General features: G+C 38.8%; 1 protein-coding gene across 1 annotated transcript in view; it reads left to right on the top strand.

Annotated features, from left to right (window-relative positions):
• The window catches only part of LOC134355328 (protogenin-like), a 165,473-nt gene that overhangs the window by 75,279 nt on the left and 69,622 nt on the right, over nucleotides 1–20,572 (top strand). Inside the window, exons 4-10 of the mRNA XM_063065091.1 lie at nucleotides 4,025–4,162; nucleotides 4,463–4,621; nucleotides 6,052–6,214; nucleotides 7,955–8,202; nucleotides 9,298–9,462; nucleotides 10,469–10,774; nucleotides 18,341–18,529. Coding sequence (XP_062921161.1) covers nucleotides 4,025–4,162; nucleotides 4,463–4,621; nucleotides 6,052–6,214; nucleotides 7,955–8,202; nucleotides 9,298–9,462; nucleotides 10,469–10,774; nucleotides 18,341–18,529 — 1,368 coding nt within the window. The remainder of the gene's footprint in view (nucleotides 1–4,024; nucleotides 4,163–4,462; nucleotides 4,622–6,051; nucleotides 6,215–7,954; nucleotides 8,203–9,297; nucleotides 9,463–10,468; nucleotides 10,775–18,340; nucleotides 18,530–20,572) is intronic.

The raw sequence follows: 20,572 nt of genomic DNA, 5'->3' as shown, positions 1-20,572 counted from the left end.
CTTTATCTTTAATACAGATAGACTCAGGATAAAAAACTGTAATATTGCAACAATTGATCTGTCGGATCATAGCCCAGTCTCTATGTCTCTAATCCTGGAAAGGAAAATGAGGAAAACACTATGGAGGCTAAACTCACATATACTCAATAACCCGAAAGTAATGGAGAGATTAAGGGGAGAAATCAAAGAATATCTAGACCTTAATGACACGGGAGAAACATCACCAGTGATATTATGGGATATATTGAAAGCTGTACTGAGAGGGAAAATTATTTCCATTACTACTCACATGAAAAAAATCAATGCACAAAAATTAGCAGACCTTCAAGGAAAATTAAAACAACTTCAAGTTGTAGATAGCAACAAAAGTAATTCAAATCGAAAACAGAAAATTAGGAAATTGCAAAGTGAAATTGATGATATTTATACGTTGGAAACTCAAAGAAATTTTCTTTACCTGAGACAAAAGAATTATGAAGTAGGAGGTAAATCAGCTAGATTATTAGCATATAAATTACGAAAACAACAAGCAGACAATACAATTCATAAAATAAAGAATCCAAAGACAAAGCTTGTGGAGAGTACAATAGGGAAAATTCAAGAGAGTTTTGAAACATATTATCGAGAGCTGTACTCCCAACCCCGGGCCCCCAATGAGCCCTATATAGACAGTGTATTGAATTTTTTAGATCTACCTAAACTTACAGATTTACAAAATGAAAGTTTATTAGAACCAGTAACTGTCAAAGAACTGAACGTGGCCATCTCTAGGTTAAAGGCTGGAAAGTCCCCGGGTTCTGATGGGTTTACCTCAGAGTGGTACAAGTCCCTGAAGACACAGTTAGCCCCATTACTACTTAACACCTTTAATTGGATCTTGCAGAGAGGAGAAACTCCACCTTCCTGGAGAGAAGCGATTATTTCAGTTATTCCTAAAGAGGGTAAAGATAAACTAGAATGTGGCAATTATCGGCCAATTAGTGTTCTTAATTTAGATTACAAACTATTTACATCTATATTAGCGCGCAGATTGGAAAAGCTTTTACCTGGCCTAATCCATTTAGACCAGACTGGATTTATTCAACAAAGACAAACACAGGACAATATAAGGAGAACTCTGCACATATTAGAACAGGTTAATAAGAACGAGACAGAGACAATGGTAGTAGGATTGGACGCTGAGAAAGCTTTTGATTCGGTTAGTTGGGCATTCCTATACAGAGTGTTAGGAAGATTCGGCTTTCAAGAAAGGTTTATTAAAGTAATTCAGACTCTATATGACAGCCCTACAGCCCGAATTAAGATAAATGGGGACCTCTCTGACTCCTTCATTTTAGAGAGAGGCACTAGACAGGGATGCCCAATTTCTCCTCTCGTTTTTGCGCTATATATTGAACCACTTGCCCAACTAATAAGACAGAGCGAAATCGTAAAAGGTATCAAGGTGGCAGGGATTGAACAGAAAGTGGCGTTATTCTCAGATGATGTTTTGGTCTATCTGAGTGAACCAGAAAAATCATTTATAGGATTGTTTACACTGTTGGATGACTTTGGGAAAATATCAGGTTATAAAATAAATGTAAAGAAAACGCAGGTTATGTCCCTAAATTATACACCATCCAAAAAATTGCAGGATACATACGATCTTAAGTGGGAAGCTAAATCATTAAAATATTTAGGAATAACCCTGCCGAAGGATCTTTCAACACTGTCACAGGTAAATTATGGGCCATTAATCTCAGAGATAAAAGCAGATATGCATAGATGGAATCTTATCCCCTTTTTAAGTTTAAATTCAAGGATAAATACTATAAAAATGAATATTCTTCCTCGGTTATTGTATCTTTTCCATACTTTACCGGTGGAGGTGGATGATAATCAATTCAGGGAATGGGACAAATGGATTTCCCGCTTCATTTGGCGAGGAAGGAAACCTAGAATTCGATATAACACCTTACAGTTAGGGAAGGAAGGAGGAGGTATGGTTCTTCCTTGCCTGAGAAATTATTTTTATGCCTCACAGATAACCCCTCTGTTATATTGGTGTAATAGGGAATATAAGGCTAGATGGAAGGAAATAGAATTTGGATTAGTTGACAGTTTTCCTCTTCAGGCCTCCATAGCTGACAAAGGATTGATGGCCCAGTTGGAAAAATTTAATAATGCTTGGATAAATCTTACATTAAAAGTATGGCAGAAGGTGGTTAATTCATGTGGAATTAATAACATGTTAAAACTCTTTAGATGGTGTGCATATGATACCGAATTCCTTCCCGACAGAGGAGATAAAAGATTTGAGCTATGGATAAAGAAAGGTCTTACAACCTACCTCTCATTTATAGATAAAAGAGTATTACAAAGTTTCCAAATCCTGCAGGACAAACATGGCCTAGAACATAATGACTTTTTTAGGTACCTTCAAATACGAAACTATGTTAACCAGAGTTGTGGATGTACAGACCTATCAAAAGTAGAATTAGAATTTTTCAAGATTCTGAATTCGGCTTGCAGTTCAATACCTAGTAAATCAGTTTCTCGCCTATATAATGCACTCTCCCATGCTAAAAATGTAAATACACTGTATATTAAAGAGAAGTGGGAGAAAGAAGCGGGGTTGGTACTTTCAGAGGAGGCTTGGGGGAAAATCTGCAGCTTTCAATGGTCCTCGACTAATTCTTTGACTTGGAGAGAACATTGTTGGAAAAACATTATAAGATACTTCAAGACCCCATATCAGGAAAAATATAAAGATACAAATGTGACGTGTTGGAGAAGGTGTGGCTCCAAGGAGGCGAATCATTTTCATATTTTCTGGGATTGCCCTAAATTAAGTCTATTTTGGGAAGGTATTCATAGAACATTAGTTAAGGTACTTGGGTCCCAGATACCTCTGAACTTTGAGACGCTCTATTTGGAGCATGTATTGTTCCTTGAACAGAAGGAAGATATAAAGTTGCTGCAGGCCCTCTTAGCGGCAAGTAAGAAATCAATCACTAGAAAATGGCTAAATCCAATACCACCTACATTAGAAGATTGGTACGAAATTATCTTGGAAATATTTAAAATGGAAAAGTTGACTTACTCCCTGAGAACTCAAAAAGAAACATTTGATCAAATCTGGAATAAATGGATTGAATATATAACCCCAATGCGAGCAGACTTTAGATGACTCTCCTAATGATTTATATTGCTCTTCTCATCAACACAGTAATATTGCTAACGTAAACACCCCTAGTCTAAATGTTTGTTTTTTTTTGGAAAATAGAGAATTAACACAAGTAAAGGGAAAGATTTGGGAAAGGGATAAAAAAAAAGAAAAAATTAAGTAAATAAGTACATAGGGATTGGATAATTATGTCTGCGGGCAGGAACAAGCACGAACAAATTGGGATATAAACACCTACGATGGTTGGTATATAGGCTTGTATGCAACATTTTGGACCAGTGGAAATGGTCCAGAAGGGTTGTATGGAAACTATTATTACCATTTTTCTTAACAACTAATTTCATTACTTAGCCTAATAGGTTAGATTTACCACAGTACATAATTATCTGTTTAAATGTTTATTTTCCTTTTATATCATCACAATGTGTACTTAAGAATGTATAAATAATTGTAGTTTTATACATATAAAAAAATGGAAAAGGTTATATGTGTGAAAAAATTACATGATAATTGTGAATTCCTTATCCAAATAAAAATAAAATTAAAAAAAAGAAAAAAAAAGTATGATGATGTTACCTGTTGCTAGCTGCACATAGATACTTTTTTTTGAACATATGGGGTTTCTTAGGTTGTCATAACATTAGCTTCATTTCGATATAATGTTTTTTCACTTTTTTGCTGGGGATCTTCATGGAATTTACCAACTTTCATGTAAAGTTCCTATTTTTCTCTAACTGGAAAACTTACACCAATTTATTATGCTCTTTTGATTTTCCTGGTTCTTTACTTTATTAAAGGATTCCTTAATGGAAGTCATTGCTATTTATTAATGATTTTTAAATGATTTGTTATTGACAGCATGGGAACCAAAGACATTGCAAAAGCCAGTGATAATCGCAGGCCCCCAAAATATCACCGTGCCTGTGCATCAGACTGCTATGCTGGAGTGTGTTGCCATTGGTTCCCCTAAACCTCTTGTTTCCTGGAGTCGTTTAGGTGAGTTCCCATTTCCTCTCTCCCTCTATCGGTATTTAGAAATTACACAGCAATGGTTAAACTAGTTTAAAATATTGTGACTTTCGAGGAAAAACCATGTAACCGCAAACCAATATGTAGAACGCAGTGATATTAAACGCTCAGCAAAGTACTTCTATTAGAGATGTATTATATTTCCTGCTTTTTTAATACTGATAAACATAAATGTAGTTATTAATTACTGCATAACTGTTACTGGAGTTTGCTTCTCCTTATAAAAGTTCTAATTTTGATGGTTTATAAACTTCTCTTCCCACACAGATCACAGATCTATTGATGTTTTCAATACACGTGTTCTGGGGAATGGGAATCTGATGATATCTGATGTGAAGGTTCAACATGCTGGAATATACGTGTGTCGGGCCACCACACCAGGCACGCGCAATTACACTGTTGCAACGGCTATGCTTACAGTGTTGGGTAAGATAACAAATATATTAAGCTAAGATTGACACAAGTTGGTACATTTTGAGGGTATTTATAGTGTCCTCTGACATTGCTGGTAGGCTCATTATTTTACGATAGTGTGTGGAGTGGGCCCACCTCAGCCACCCCACAACTCTGATTAACCCTAACTTAAAAATGGGACAAATTTGCAATGATGCATCAATCCACCTAGTACATCTTTGGACTGTGGCAGTAAGCTAGAGCACCCGGGGAAAACCCACACAATCCACGGTGAGCACATCCTTGGGGAACAGCGCTGGAATTGAACTCTGAACGCCCCGAGCTGCAGTAACAGCATGCTAACTGCTACGTTACTGTTGCGCCCAATGTATTAAAGTAAATAAAAAGCTTAGCACTTGGTCCTCTCTCAGAAATGTCTGTTTACTCATAATGAATTAGTTTGTCATGCAGTCACCATCTTATGGATAAATGCACTAAAATAACTCAGAACTTCATTAAGGATGACAAATTTATCTTCTGTTGGGATGATTGGTTGAGGGAGAAATATTGGCCTGGCAGAGCTTTCCTGTTCATTTCGGATAGTGTTATGGGCTTACATGTGCTTCTTGTGTGATTCATTAATGCTTTGGCCTAGATTATGTGCTCAGATTCAGAAAGGAGGGTACAACCAACTAAGCTAAGATGACAGGGATGGTATTTTCTTTACTGTTATTTACAAAAAGGGCAAAGCTTTTAAAAGGTAATGAAATAGAACTGCAATCCTTGAAAGAATGTAGATGAACACAGTAGGCATTGTCTAAGTGACTGGTGAACAGTGGGATGATAACTTATCAAGCTACTGAATTACTTTTGGTTTTAGTGAAAAGCTTCAGTGGATAAGGGGGGGAGAGAGAAAGGAGACTAAACCCGCATTTAAAAAAGCTCTATCCTGTGTATTTGCATTGTACTTTGTTGAATTTTTAGCTGCTCGCAGGTTCCATTTTGTTTTTGATCCATTTATGTTTTGTTTGGGTGTAAAATGGGAGTGATTAAGACATTTTAAACTTGTATTGATCGTATTCTTTGGTTAAATAGAAGCAAAATGACTGCTGATACTGAAAGATGAAACACTTCTCTATTTTGGGCACAAGATGATGGCATTAACATTCCGGTGTTGTTTAGCATACTGTGTGAACAGTAATGACCAGGTGACAGTATCTTTGTCCACATGGGCATTTCTTGCTATTCAGAAGTCCTGTCCCATTTAAGAAATTTACTTCCTTGCATTGGTATTTTCACATGTCAGTCCATTACTGAATTTTTTATACTTGAGAGATTTATTCCACATTGATTTCCCCCCACACCCCCATTGTGTAGCGTTGATCTATTGAGTTAGATATGTGGCACTCGTTCAGAACAGAATAAAAATCTGGTGCTAGAGATATTTTCCATGTTGCTTTCAGCACCACCGTCCTTTGTTGAGTGGCCTGAGAGTCTCACCCGTCCTCGAGCTGGTACAGCCAGGTTCATGTGTCAGGCAGAAGGTATTCCTACACCGAAAATTAGTTGGCTGAAGAATGGACAAAGGATTCACTCCAATGGACGTATCAAAGTCCAGTATAGTAGGTAATGTTGACTTTTTAGTTTTACTTTGAAAACCTTGATTCCTGTCTGTTGGTGAAATTAAGAGAGAAATTATTGTTAAATGCACTTTAATTCTGATATTTGCCCATGGTGTGGCTGCTTTGGCAACAGTTGTTTAAACTACGTGGTGAGCACCAGTTCAACCAGTCAGTCAACTTTGCCTATTAGGACACTCCTGGGATGTAAAATTAAAACCCCTGACTCAAACCTGAGTGGTGGTAATATTTGCCAGACCCAGTATGACCACCACGATAAATATAACTGTCTGAGCCATGTTCTTCAGATGTCTACAACAACCTCCTATGAGGTTGTTCCATCCAGCCCGAGCACAAATGTTTAATTGAAAGAGACACCAATTAAACCTGATACACATAGATGGACCCGCATGGACTCTGCTTGGTAGTGATGTTGATACTTTTTTAAAAAAAAACACAATGCCATGTTGTTATCTTCAGCTGGAATTTTTCAGCTTGGTTTGCAGTAATCATATTCCACCTGTACAGTGCAATTTTTTTTCAATAGATCCACAAATGAATAATTCAAAACTTCATCTTTAGCTTTCTGAAAACTGCGAAGAAAACTAAATATAGTTGTGCTCACGGTCTGGAATTTCAGCAAGTCATGAATATTTTACTTGGTAAACATGCTGGATGTTATTTTGTGGAGAGCTACAGCCATCAGAGGGATCTAGGTACAAACACTCAATGTCTGCTGATGAGGTGTAGTTGGCCATACCTTTTGAGGTAGAATGAAAGGGTTGTCTGCACTTCCTTCTTTTGTGTTTTGAAAGTGTGATGATGTTTAATGGTGAAAGCTTCAAAACCTGACTAGCATCATTGTAGGACTGGGGGGTATGAGCTTTGCGTACCAGTCCCTGACTTGAACCTTTATTTCAGTTTAGAAAATGAAAGTTGATTGAAATGTGAAGTTCTCTTTTTAAAAGATTTTAATTCTGGAAAAAAAGAGTTTGCACTGCCTGGACGGCGCTCTGGTTCAGCTCATATTGACAGATTCTTGTGGCACTGACAAATCATAACCAAGATTTTGAGAACTTCCCAAGTGTGGATTTTAGAAGTTCTGCAGAAAGGTAGCAAATCTCAGAGTAATAACCAACAAAGAAATCTTCCTGGGTCTTGAGTTTTTAGTCCTAATTATGGTATCAAACTGCCACATTAAAGAGCTATTTTATGGCTTTGTTAGCCAGGCATGCTGATGCAAGCCTGACTCTGGTACAAAGCACATAATCAACAACAGTCTGAAGAACTTCAGATGGAGCCACTTATCTGCATTTTACAGATAAACCATTCAGTAACCTGATCTAACACATTTTGTAACCTGTAGATCATTGTCACAAACTCACAAGTACAGTATTATCGTCCTGGGCAGGAAAGCTGTCGCACTGTGAGGCATTGCAGTTGACTTGGTGAATTCCTGCACTAAAAGACAAAAGTTTGAAAGGCCTTGATTTACAGCTGTTGTGTGAACTGAATTCAATCAGATTAGCAGTGAAATTGTTTGTGAATGAATGAAGTTCTCGTGGTTAGAAACCTTTTTTTTGGAATAGTAAATCAAACACATTCTTATCACTTGTACACATTTTATAAGTATTAATATCCAAGGTTCACAAAAATAAATTGTTAGAGACAGACCTTGTATAGATTATGCACCAGCTTTCTTATCATGTTAACTTTATTAATAAGACAACTTATTTTTATTTTTAAGCAAATTGGTGATAAACCAGATCATTCCTGAAGATGATGCCATTTACCAGTGTGTGGCTGAAAACGAACAAGGATCTGTTCTTTCAGTGGCCCGATTGATTGTTGTAATGTCTGAAGACAGACCGAGTGCACCTCGAAATATCCAGGCTGAAACTGTGTCAAGCTCAGGGATTCTTTTGTCTTGGCAAAGGCCCATGTATAATTCTGATAAAGTAATTGCATATTCTGTTCATTACATGAAAGCTGAAGGTGAGACTTTAATTTGAAGCTGACTTGTTTTCCTCCTTTAACCAGTAGAGTATAACATTTTTAAATAACTATAAAATGCCACTTGTTAAAATTTAATGCTGCAAACTGACAAGGTGCACCCTAACTAGAATTTAAGAGGAAGCATTTGTTTGTACATATCTTTAAGTAGTGTGTTTTAAAGTTAATCCACAGTCATCAATGTTTTTGGGTTGTTTGTGGTTGGACATTCCCTGTTTCTGATGTCTAATTGGAATGTGAGAAGATGACCATCTGTTGTTAATATTCTGTTGCTGGGCAAAGGTCACAAAAAGAGAATAGCAGTCTTCTCTGCACAAACAATGTGGTCTGTTGAGATGATTAAAATCGGGTGGAAGGTTTACCTTCTCAAGGGAAAGGTGTTTATTATGAGTTCATAGAACAGAGTATAGAAATGCAGAAGGTATAATTAAAGTGTATGGTGAAGTGTGTACAGGCAGCACTATCAGTCTTCTGAAGGCATTAGAGTGTGGGCTACAGAGGGAAGCTTGCAGTCGAATGGTTGCTTTGTGTTCCATTATAGTTATTTCGTTAAGCCCCAGCATGAGTTCTGTTGGAGCATTCAGCGGGGTAACAAGACTCTTTAATTTTCCATCACGGATTTTGTTCTCTAGGTCAGAAATCAGGACTTTTCAAATTCATTATTAGCCAGTAATTACTACTTGTGTATAGGGCTCCTGGGTTTCACAAATTAAGTGGCTTTCAAGCTTATTCATGAATGTGGGAAAATGTAATTGGGAATAATTTTGCTTTTGGCTGTATTAAAATGCACTGCCTTGCTTTTTAGAGCAAAGTAATGATGAAGTTGATTGTGGGAAGATCAGCCTGTAATAAACAATAAACATTGCATTATCATTGTGGCAACGGGGGAAAAGTGTTATTTGCAGCAAAATTAGATCAAAGACTGAAAAATCTAACTAATTTTCAGATTATTTAGGCAGATCTGCATATTACTTTTCATTCTTGTGCATCCCACCGAAGAAATTATGGCACAATAGGTTGCCAAGATTAATTATTCCTGGCTCTCAAATTGACAGGGTTTTTTTGTTCTTTCTCCAGGTTTAAATAATGAGGAATATCAAGTGGTTATTGGGAATGATACAACTCGTTATATTATTGATGATTTAGAACCAGCCAGCAACTACACATTTTATATTGTTGCATACATGCCTATGGGAGCCAGTCGAATGTCGGAGCACGTGACCCAGCACACTTTGGAAGATGGTATATAAAGTTATTCCAAGATCCTGCTGTTAGATGTTGGCTTCTGTGCCAAACTGAAATCTTGTCTTTTTTTTAATCCCCCAGAAAAACTTGGTGATTTGATATCTGTTTGAATTGTACCCCTGGTTTATTCTGCTTTTGAGGCATAGTATATTTAACACACATTCCAGAGTCATCCATTCTTGAAATGTGGATGACTCAAGTAAAGAATTGTTTTTAACTAATTCATACTTTTATTATAATTGCAATTTCATTTATCCATTCATATCTGAGATAACAGAATTGTGTAGATACTATTTTACAGTAATTCACTGTTAAATGCATGTATGTTCCCTCTTCAAATCACACTTTCGCCAGGGATAATTAAAATAGTATATCTGAGATCAGCAGCTATGGCATGCATCAGTTGTCTAGTCGTTACATAATGAGTGAATAACATTATTCTGAATCGCAACTTGTTCCTTCTGTTACTCTCGCTGGCTTTTTAAAAAAATTATCTCATCAGTTGTATCCAACATGATATCTGAGTGACTTCTGTGTACAATATGAAAACAAAGTTCAAAGTAAATATACTACCCTGCGGATTTTTTTTGTGGACATTCAAGAGTAATTGAAAAGAAGCACAATAGAATCAATGAAAAAATGGACAGGCAAACAATGTGCAAAAGACAACCAACTGCAAATACAAAAAGTAAAACAAAATGATATTAAATAAATAAGCAATAAATGTTGAGAGATAAACTAAAAGATAAATTCTGCTGCGTGTTATACATGCAGAATAATAAAGTATAACTGTTTCATTCTGCATCTAAAGTTCAGTTCCAGTACTATGTGAAAATGAATTATAGTATGTCTCTGCTACTGGAGTTCATAGTTACCGATTATCTGAGATGTGTCAATCGGTGATTGTAATTGAAGTAATTGCTTTCTCTTGCTACTTCAATTACTGAAAAATGTGATCACCTGTTTAAAATATAATTTACTTTCTCAATTCTTCTTTATTCAGTCCCCCTGAGAGTGCCAGAAATCAGTTTGACCAGCCTTAGCCCAACCAACATCCTGATCTCATGGCTCCCTATTCCAGCAAAATTCAGGAGAGGTCGTATCATTGCGTATCGCATTTACTATCGAAAAAGCACAGAGCGTGCTGTCCACTTGGTGGAGCTTCCAGGAACCAAATTGGAACACCTGCTAGAAGATGTAGAATCTGACAGCAGTTACCTTGTTCGGATCTCTGCGGCGACCAGAGTGGGGTGGGGAGAATCTTCAGTCTGGACATCCCACAGAACCCCAAAAGCTACCAGTGTCAAAGGTAATCCATTATCTTGGAGAAAGTGAAGTGAAATGTCAAACATCCTAGCTGATCTTATTAACATCTTATTAGCAAACACGTCATAATCTTTGTAATCCAGAGGAATGGATGGTGATCAGATGAAACTAGAATTATAACATTCAGGTGTATGAGGATTACACACTGCAGGAATCTGTGATCCTGTGTACCAATTGGATGTTTGACAGCTGTCCAAATTTAGAATGGTCTTTCCTGTTCAGATCTGATTGTGAAAAAGATATTTGAACTAGAACTTCAAATTTGGTACAAATCAGGTGTGGACCATTGCACCAATAGGTTTGTGTACAACAAATGCAATTGCTCAGCAATGGAAAAACATTATCTAATTCTCAAACTTTTTGATTCTCATACACATTAATTGTCTTCATTATGAATGTGACTTCAAGTCCCAGCTACTTTGATATCTTTTTCGGTGAGATTTTTGCATGATGGCCATCTTAAACCCTAGTGTGTTGACTTTCAGTAAATTAAATTGAATAATATGAAACTCTGTCTCTTCAGCTGAGATAATAGTTTGCTATTGTTGAAGCTGAACAATTTAGAAAAAACATTTGCCATGGATTGAACACAATCATTTCTTTTAAATTCTAAATGCCATCCCTCAGGGCAGGGGCTGATCCAGAAATTAAGATGCATGAGCTCCACAGCAAACTGCATTCAGAACTGGCTTGTCTGTTGAGACAGAGAGCAGTGGGGGAATGATGTTAATCATTCTGGCTGAAGTTCCATGACCAGTCATCTGCAGAGATCCATATTAGGGCCTCCGTGATGTCATTATATGGCCTGAGTGAAAATTATAGATTGGTGAGTTAGTAAGTTTGCAGCTGACACCATAATTGGTGGATTTGTGGACAGTGTAGAAGCTGTCAAAGTCTATCACAGTATTTAGATAAGAATGTGGATGGAGAAATGGCAGATGGAGTTAATTCTGACAAGTGTGAAGTGCTATGTTTTGGGAGCACTAGTGTAAGGCGGGGCGGGGGGGCGGGGAGAGAATGTATACTGGATCCTTAACCCTACATGGCAGGATCCTTAACATTATTGATATACAGAGGGATCTTGGGGTCCAAGTCCATTGCTCAGTGAAATTGGCCACACAAGTAGATAAAAGTTGCCAGAGAAGGTATATGGCATGCTTGCCTTCATTGGCCAGAGCACATAATTAACAAATAGTATTGCAGCTACATAAAGCTTTGGTTAGGCTGCACTTGGACTATTGTGTGTTGTTTGGGCTGTCCCATTACAGGAACGATGTGGAAGCTTTGGAAAGGGTCTAGAAGAGGGTTAATGGGGAGCTACCTGAAAGTATGAGCTGCAAGGAGAGGTTGGACAAAGTTGGGTTTTTCTGGAGTTTCAGAGGTTAACAGGTAACCTGATACAAATAGTCATAGTCATACTTTATTGATCCTGGGGGAAATTGGTTTTTGTTACAATTGCACCAAAAATAATAATAATAAAACCATAAATAATTAAATAGTAATATGTAAATTATGCCAGGAAATAAGTCCAGGACCAGCCTTTGACTCAGGGTGTCTGAAATTCCAAGGGAGGAGTTGTAAAGTTTGATGGCCACAGGCAGGAATGACTTCCTGTGACGCTCTGTGTTGCATCTTGGTGGAATGAGTCTCTGGCTGAATCTACTCCTGTGCCCAATCAGTACAGTATGTAGTGGATGGGAGACATTGTCCAAGATGGCATGCAACTTGGACAGCATCCTCTTTTCAGACACCACCGTGAGAGAGTCCAGTTCCATCCCCACAACACCACCAGCCTTACGAATGAGTTTGTTGATTCTGTTGGTGTCTGCTACCCTCAGCCTGCTGCCCCAGCACACAACAGCAAACATGATTGCACTGGCCACCACAGACTCGTAGAACATCCTCAGCATCGTCCGGCAGATGTTAAAGGACCTCAGTCTCCTCAGGAAGTAGAGACGGCTCTGACCTTTCTTGTAGACAGTCTCAGTGTTCTTTGACCGGTCCAGTTTATTGTCAATTTGTATCCCCAGGTATTTGTAATCCTTATTATAAGATTCAGAGGCATAGATATAATAGATGGTCAGAAGCTAATACCCAAGATGTTGGAGTAACTCAGCAGGTCAGGCAGCGTCAGTGGAGGTAAATGAACAGTCAACCTTGGGCCAAGACCCTTCATCAGGACTGGAAAGGAAGAGCGCAGAAGCCAGAATAAAAAAGTAGGGATGGAGCACAAGCTGGTAGGAAATGGGTGAGCCTACATGAGGGTGTGAAAGGGAATGAGGTAAGTAGCTAGGAGGTGATAGGTGGAAGAGGCAAGGGGCTGAAGAAGGAGAGGATAGTAAGCCATGGACTGAGAGAAGGTAGTGGGGAACCAGAAGGAAATGATTGATAGAGAAGAGAAGATAGTGACAGGGTGAGAAGAGAGGTAATTGTGAGAGTTGGTGGGTGTTTGATAATCTGTCTCTGGATATGGAGACAAATCAAGAAAGGAGGGAGAGGTATCAGCAATGGAACAAGTAAGTTTTCTAGGAGGATGAAAGTTGATGGCAAGGTTGATAAAATTGACGAGCTCAGCATGGTGCAGGAAACGGCATCAATGTAGTGGAGAAGGAGTTAGAGAGTGTAACCAGTGTAAGCTTGGACTGTTCCACATAGCCCGTTAAAAGGCAGGCCAAGCTGGAACTGATGGCAATAACCTTCGGTTTGTAGAAAGTGAGAGGAGCCAAAAGAGAACTGGTTAAGAGTGAAAACAAGTTTTGCTAGACAGAGAAGGTGCTAAAGGGGAACTTGTTAGGTCTGTTGCCAAGAAAGAGCTGGAGAATCTTAAGGAGTTGAGAAGAATATGCGAATTCAGTGGGTCAGGAGCAAGGGTTCAAAGGTCAAAGATCCAATTTAATGTCAGAGTAATGTATACGATATACACCCTGAAATACTTTTTCGTTGCAACCATCCATGAAAACAGGAGTGCCCCTAAGAATGAATGACAGTTAAATGTTAGAACACCAAAGTACCCCCCCCCCCAGCTCCCCTCCAGTGCGTAAGCAGCAACAAGCAACAATCCCCTTCCCCCCACCGGCAAAAAAAAAGCATTGGCACCCGCCACCAAGCACTCAAACATACAGCAAAGCAACAGACTTGCAGTTACCCCAAAGACTTAGCGTTTCACCCGGTATGCAACATACCACAGGCATGCGCGCTCCCTCTCTCTGTCTCTGTCTCTCCCCCCCCCCCACCAATAAGGGAGGAAGAGGTGTCTCTGTTTTCCCAGCGAGCAGGGAGGCATAACAAACAACTCGCTGGTTCACGATGTTAAGAGTCCATTACATCACTTTTTTTGAGCTCTGTACCCCAAAAAACTGGGCACACAACTGCAGATATTCCGACTTCCTCGATGACACACAGGTCTCCTACTCTGACACCGACCCTTGATCCGCCCGACTCCAGAGCCCTGAGATCCTAGGCTTGCAAATCCGAGCTGGACTCTTAAGCTGAGCCCTTGGCGTGCCAAACAACAGCCAGTTGTAAAACCCCGAGAGTGGGTCCCATTCCCACAAAGAACCAAAGTCAGCGTGTAACTCCAGGCCAGGGTCTTCAAAAGGACCTTGAAAGGGAAAAATACAGATATTAAAGATGGAAATAGAGCTGTTTCCAAAGGTGCAAGCAAAGGAATCGCCGTTTAGCACCATTGTTACTCCGCTCCATCTCCAGAAGCAGAAACAATGAGCCTACTGGGGCAGTTGGGTGGTCAGAATCATTTTCCCAGGAAAGGTATGTCAAGGAGTAAAGGATACCCACTTATGGTCAGAGCAGAAAGTTTAAAGGAGATGTACAGGGCAAGCTGTTCTTTTCAGTAACAAGTGTCTGTCGGGATGGAGGTGGAGACATGCAATAGTGATACGTTAGATGACACGTGAATGTAGCTCGTGCAGAAAGAGGATTAAGTTAATTAAATTAATTTGACATGTTTGGTGCAGAGATCATGGGCTGAAGAGTCTGCTCCTGTCCTGTACTGTTCTATTTTATTGGTAGGGTTAAGGGAGAATACATTATTTCACACTCACTTCCGTAAAGTATGCCATTTATAGAAAAAACCATAAAGGTATGGATTCACTGGGTTCTGGAACTGTGTTTGACCTTAATCCAGAAAGTAGGTAAAGTCAGAGTTTTTATCCCCACTTGACAACTCCAGCAGCCTGTCTTCTAATATTGGCCCCATGGAGAGCTTGATACCTACCGAAGGGAGTGAGTAATAAACCCATGGCTAACTGGTGAATCTGTTTCCCAAATGGAAATGCAATTTTAGTCTCATCTCCATTGCAGTCTGTTGTCTGGGTTTACTCATCTGTTTTCCAATCCCATTTGTAAAATTCCAGTTTTAATTCTACATATAATCAATTTGTAGGATAAATCTTGAATCTTCTTGATCAGCTTTGTGGAAAGCTTCATAACCTGCCATACTCCAGAATCCTACTAGTGCATGAAGACATCCTCTAATGGCTGAGCCACTGCTGGCAACATGATTTTTGGGGGGTACTCATCAGAAAATTGCAGGTTCTATTGGCATTTGTGCGCCTTCTGGGCTAGAAGGGAAAAGTAAGGTCAGATTTCCCCAATTCTGGTTAATGGATTTGATGCATATGCATTGCATACATTGAGCAAACTATTTTGACCTTGGCTGAGCACCCTCAGTACTTTAGAAGTGGTTACCATCTCAGCTGGACAGTGACTATTCACTACAGTTCAGATAAAGGGTCTCAACCCAAAATGCTCCCTCCACAGATGCTGCCTGATGTGTGGCATCTTTGTTTATTATTCCAGATTTTAGCATTTGTAGTCTCTTATGTACCCAGTGACTCCCCAGTTCACCCTCCTTTGCTTCCTCATCTGATCTTTGTCTTTGGGAAGAGAAGAGTAGAAACCAAAATTAGATTCTTATTACCAAATGTGGAGTTTGGGTTCCTCCTGAGGGATGGTGTTTTGCCTTCTGTAAGAACCTGTTGGAACACCATGCTCTGGGATGAATGTCCTCTGAAGGAGCCCAAAAGCCACTCCATTTAATTTGATTGTAAATGCATGGTTGTTTCTGGTGGTACACTAAATTATTACAGAATAATCGTGGTGCTTTCCATCTATTTTCTTTTCCTCAGTGTAAATTCAATTCAATTAATCCAATTCTTAACTAATTTGATGTCTTTGGAAGATGCATACTAGTGAAGGAAAAATCTTGAGTTCCAAACCAAAACTCTTTTCCTTCCCCTCAAAGTACAAGATACTTATTTTTTCTTTGTTAAATTAAGAAGTTATCTCCTAATCATTATTTTGTAGTAAATTCTGATATTGTGCTTCATTCATCACCACTCATTGCATCCCCCACAGCACACTGAGGACCATGCTAGGATCATAATTCTCACCACAATCCATCAATGCCATTTTGTGATCACTGCACTGCACAGTTCTGTTGACTTAACTTATCTCTATGCAAATGTGTCCTGGGGAATTGTGAAGAAATCCTGCTAGGACTTACTGAGAAATAAGAGCACTTTGAACTACATACATGAAACAGATTCAATGTGTGCAGGGCCCTTCAGTCTGGGGGCAGGGAGAAGAAGGGGGTTGCAGGTGGTTTTGGCTCTGACTCAGAACCTAGTTTATTTTTGATTTTTTAATGACTTTTAATTTTTGATGAAATGTAAAATAAATACTTGTATGCAGATGCATCCAGAAGTACTTCCATCGTGTTGAATATGTTTAAAGAGGAATTGGTCCTAAAAGGACATCTGGTGCACATTTCTCCTTTCCTTTAGACCTAAGTCAGTAGGTCATTTTCAGTTAAAATGATCAGGGGTTCACACTCAAAGTGTGTCCAACCTTGGAGCATTGAAATTGTTGGTACATAACTGACAACATGGATAGTTGTTAGCGCTTCAAATTTATTTCCCTGTAAGCAACTTAGATTAGGAATTATGAGTGCCTTTTTAATTGGAAAGGTGAGCCCTAAATATTAAATTCTTACTGTAAAGCATTTGAGAATGATTGTGCAGAGTACTTCAGGGGAATGTGGTAGAAAAGACCTGTCAGTGACTGCACTGTATGAGTGGTCATAACTCGACAACACTCATTTTAAAATGGTACAAATAATGCAGCTGTAGGACTCAGCATTTCAGTGCAGAACATGTTTGCAGTTGGTTATGAAGTGCATGAGGAAGGAAGTAACTTGATTTGTTGCTAGTATGAGGGCTGCTAAGCGGAGTTATTTTAGCGCAGTGCCTGTTTGTAACCAAGATGGCAAATGTTGCTGTGTTATGATTTTGTGGTGGAAAATGTAGAATCTCCAATCCAAGGCAACGCATCTGGTGATCTGCCTGTTGTTCATAAGAGATTGTCAGAATAATCTTGTTAAGATGTTGCTTCTGTTACCCTAGTGACCTTTGTCCTTATGCCAGTAACTTTAGGATTGCCCCCAAATCAATGGATCATCAGGGTTTGCAGTAGCCTGCTATCCCTCATTATAAAGATGAGCTTGTGTTTAATGGGAAGTGTGATGACGGGAGAGAGAATATCTTGCTGTTTACTTTTGATTTTGGTAAATCGTATCCATCCTAGGATAATTCAGTTTGGCCTCAAACAAAGAGGTGGTGTGTTTATGTTTGCTGATGCAGCCAAATAAACAGTCAAAGCACCAGTATTTCACTCCAGTGCCTGCTATCTGAACCCATCAATCTTGGGGTTGTCAGGCAAGGAGCAGGACATGTCCCTGTGGGGCTCCAGCCCTGTTGTTTTCATCAGATTAGGGGAGTCAGCAGCAGGGTGGATAGCATTCCTTCCCTTAAAAGAAGAAAAGCGTGACTTGGGAAAAGTACATCCTGAGTTTTGCTTACACTTGTGTTTTTTGTCTTGCCTTTGTATAGCCTCTTGTCTGTCAATCCTGGCCTTTACATTATCACTCTTTCATCTCCTTTTTGAGCTTCTTCTCAGCGCAGAAACCACAACGTGTCCAGAAACCGAAGCAGAAATCAATGATTTAAAAATAAATACATATTATAATGGAAGTAGACAATTAAAAAATTTCCTGAAGCTTCAGATTTGGAGAACAAGCTTGGCTCTTTATAATGTACCATTTTAAGTTAATTGAAGAAATAACTTCATTTTAAAATCCAATTTTTACTGCAACTAAAATTTTAATATCAGTGAAGAAAACAAAAAATCGATATCAGATTTCCTTTATTATTGAATCCTGTGAAAAGTGTGCACTAAACCCAGTTAAACTTATTTTAATCCCTGTCAGTAAACCTTTCTTGCCAAAATAATGATGCTCGGGTTTATCTGTAGCATTCTAAAACAAAAGGAAATCGCGATGCATCATGAAACTTGAATTATTGAAATTTTGTTTAAATGAACAAATTTGTCATGTAGTTTTGTCTGTATCACATGGGTTGTTGAGAAGGAGAGGGGGCAGAAGAGGAGGGTATTGGTACTAAGTACCACTTAATGCATGGAGGATAAAGGGATCCATAAAAACTTAACTGTTTATAATTTCCCATTTCTGCAGTCCCCTTGGCTCCAGAGCTGCGTTTGGAGCCATTGAATTGCACAACGATTGTGGTAAGATGGAAACAAGCAGAGGAAAATGATGTGCAAATCCAGGGATACAGACTCTTCTACAGGGAGGAGAGCCAGCAGGAAACTGGGCCATTCGAACTCGGCATGCGGGATACCCAGTATACCATCAGCGGGCTAGGTATGTAATGTTCAAACACTTCACTTGGGCTCGGTAATTTGTGGAGTCTCTGTGTAAAAGTTTTACGTTGGTGCTTTTGATTCCAAGTTTTCCCTTTTTGCTGTTAAAAGAAAGGAAAAGATTAAACCTGACTTTTTCAAGGAATCAGTGTTTTAGGTTTTGCTTTATACACACTACAGGTTCTCAATGCTTTTCTTCATCTCTACAGCCTGTTACTCTGTTTATAGTATCTTTTCCTTCATTGTATACTTGTACTAGGCTTCACTTGTGCGGGAAATCCCCAAGGGTGGGGAAGGGTGAAATTTAATTTTCCCCATGGATCAGCTGCACAGTGAAGTTTATTAACACCAAACAAGTTGCCCGACACAGTACTCGAAAGGTCTGAGAGGAAAAAAAAATCTTGGTATTTTTATTCTGGGAAACATATCCAATGTTTATAGAAGGAAAATTTAATTTTTTAAGTTAGTCGAAGAAGTAAAAAAATCTTTATTGAAATGCCTAGCTTCCTGCAAGTGAGTGGAACTGAATGTAAATATCTTGTTTATATTCTGAAAGTACAAACATACTCTGAATAATTCACTTGCATAATATTGTACGGCTGGTGTACAATTATAAAAGCTAAAAGTTTCAATTTTTGCATACTTTTCCAAATAAGTAGTTTTGAATTTGCCTGGAACTTCTAATTCCTTTCCTTTGGATCAATTAATAGCAACAGGATTTGAGTTGGGACATTGTGTCCATTCTTTTATGCGGTACAAGTATTTGCCACCACAGTAACAGGCATAGAGTTGTATTTAATAAAAAATACCACTGTTGGGAATTTCTACTTTCTTCTGTGCCTTTCTTTCACCTTTTTAAATATTGAAATTGCAATGGGAAGTAAATCACTTCCTCTTTGAATTTAGCACCTCAAAAATATAGCTTATAAAAGAGACTCCTATATTTATTTATTTAGAGAGAGAGTATTTTTGAGCTGCATCGCCCAGCGAGCCCCAAATTTACCCTTGCCTAATCATGGGACAATTTACAATGACCAATTAACCTATTAACCTGTGCATCTTCAGACTGTGGGAGGAAACCGGATCAGTCGGAGAAAACCCATGCATTCCATGTGGTGGACATAGGAACTCCTTACAGAGGATGCCGGGATCGTTGTACTATTCTTATGTTAGTCCTTTTGAAAAGATTTTTCTTTCCGTTGTGAATTACTGACGCAACTTGTTCTGTCAATGCAATCCCTTAACCAGTAGTTGTACATTTTTGCTTCCAGACTACATGAAGTTATCTGAAATCTGCTTTATGCAGGTCCCTGTAACTCCCAGCCTTCTGTCAACTGTGCAACTAAAATGTGGTTCTGCACAAGCAGGGCAGCACCAATTGGAGTGTACTAACCAATACTTCGTATCCTTGTAAATTATACCATTTCCAAAAGAATGTTCAAGGATTTGGAAATGGAAACTATGCAAAAAAAAAAATTAGGACTTAATATTTGGTGTATCAGGTAGATCTGCTCAACTGCTTTTACTCACAATTTGCTTGGTAATGGAAGCTAGGATTAACTAGGTTCAGAAGCTTTTGCAATTTGATAACTTCAGAAACTCTTGTTTCAGTGATGAACATCTGATTTTTTTTCAGTGCGTTTCAATCTATGTTGAATATTGTTAGAGCTGCTTTTATTATGACTTTTTATCCTACGTAGTTAGGCCTTGTAAATGTTTTCCTTTAGCAAAAAAGACAATGCCCAGATGTTACTATATTGGAAAGCCTTGGTGTAAGTCGTTGCAGAATTACTAAGACTGACCTTGGTCACTGTTTGGCTGTGGTCCCTGACGGTTGCCTGGTGATGAGCTCAGATTCACGTATCACGTATCCCCGTCAATGGCCCCAATCTCTATGTGATGTGAGAACAACAGCACATTCTTAACTACTAACTGGACAACTGACCATCTGTGGCCATTCCAGCCAGAGCAGGTGGCTGGCAGCTGACCATTTAACCAGGCAAAATACTGTCCAGGGTAATGAAAGGAGAGTGTAGGACGAAAC

This window comes from Mobula hypostoma, chromosome 13 (genome assembly GCF_963921235.1).
Source record: "Mobula hypostoma chromosome 13, sMobHyp1.1, whole genome shotgun sequence".
In the NCBI taxonomy this organism is placed as follows: domain Eukaryota; kingdom Metazoa; phylum Chordata; class Chondrichthyes; order Myliobatiformes; family Myliobatidae; genus Mobula; species Mobula hypostoma.
The sequence above is the reverse complement of the archived record's forward strand: the minus strand, read 5'-3'. Positions and strand labels throughout refer to the sequence as shown.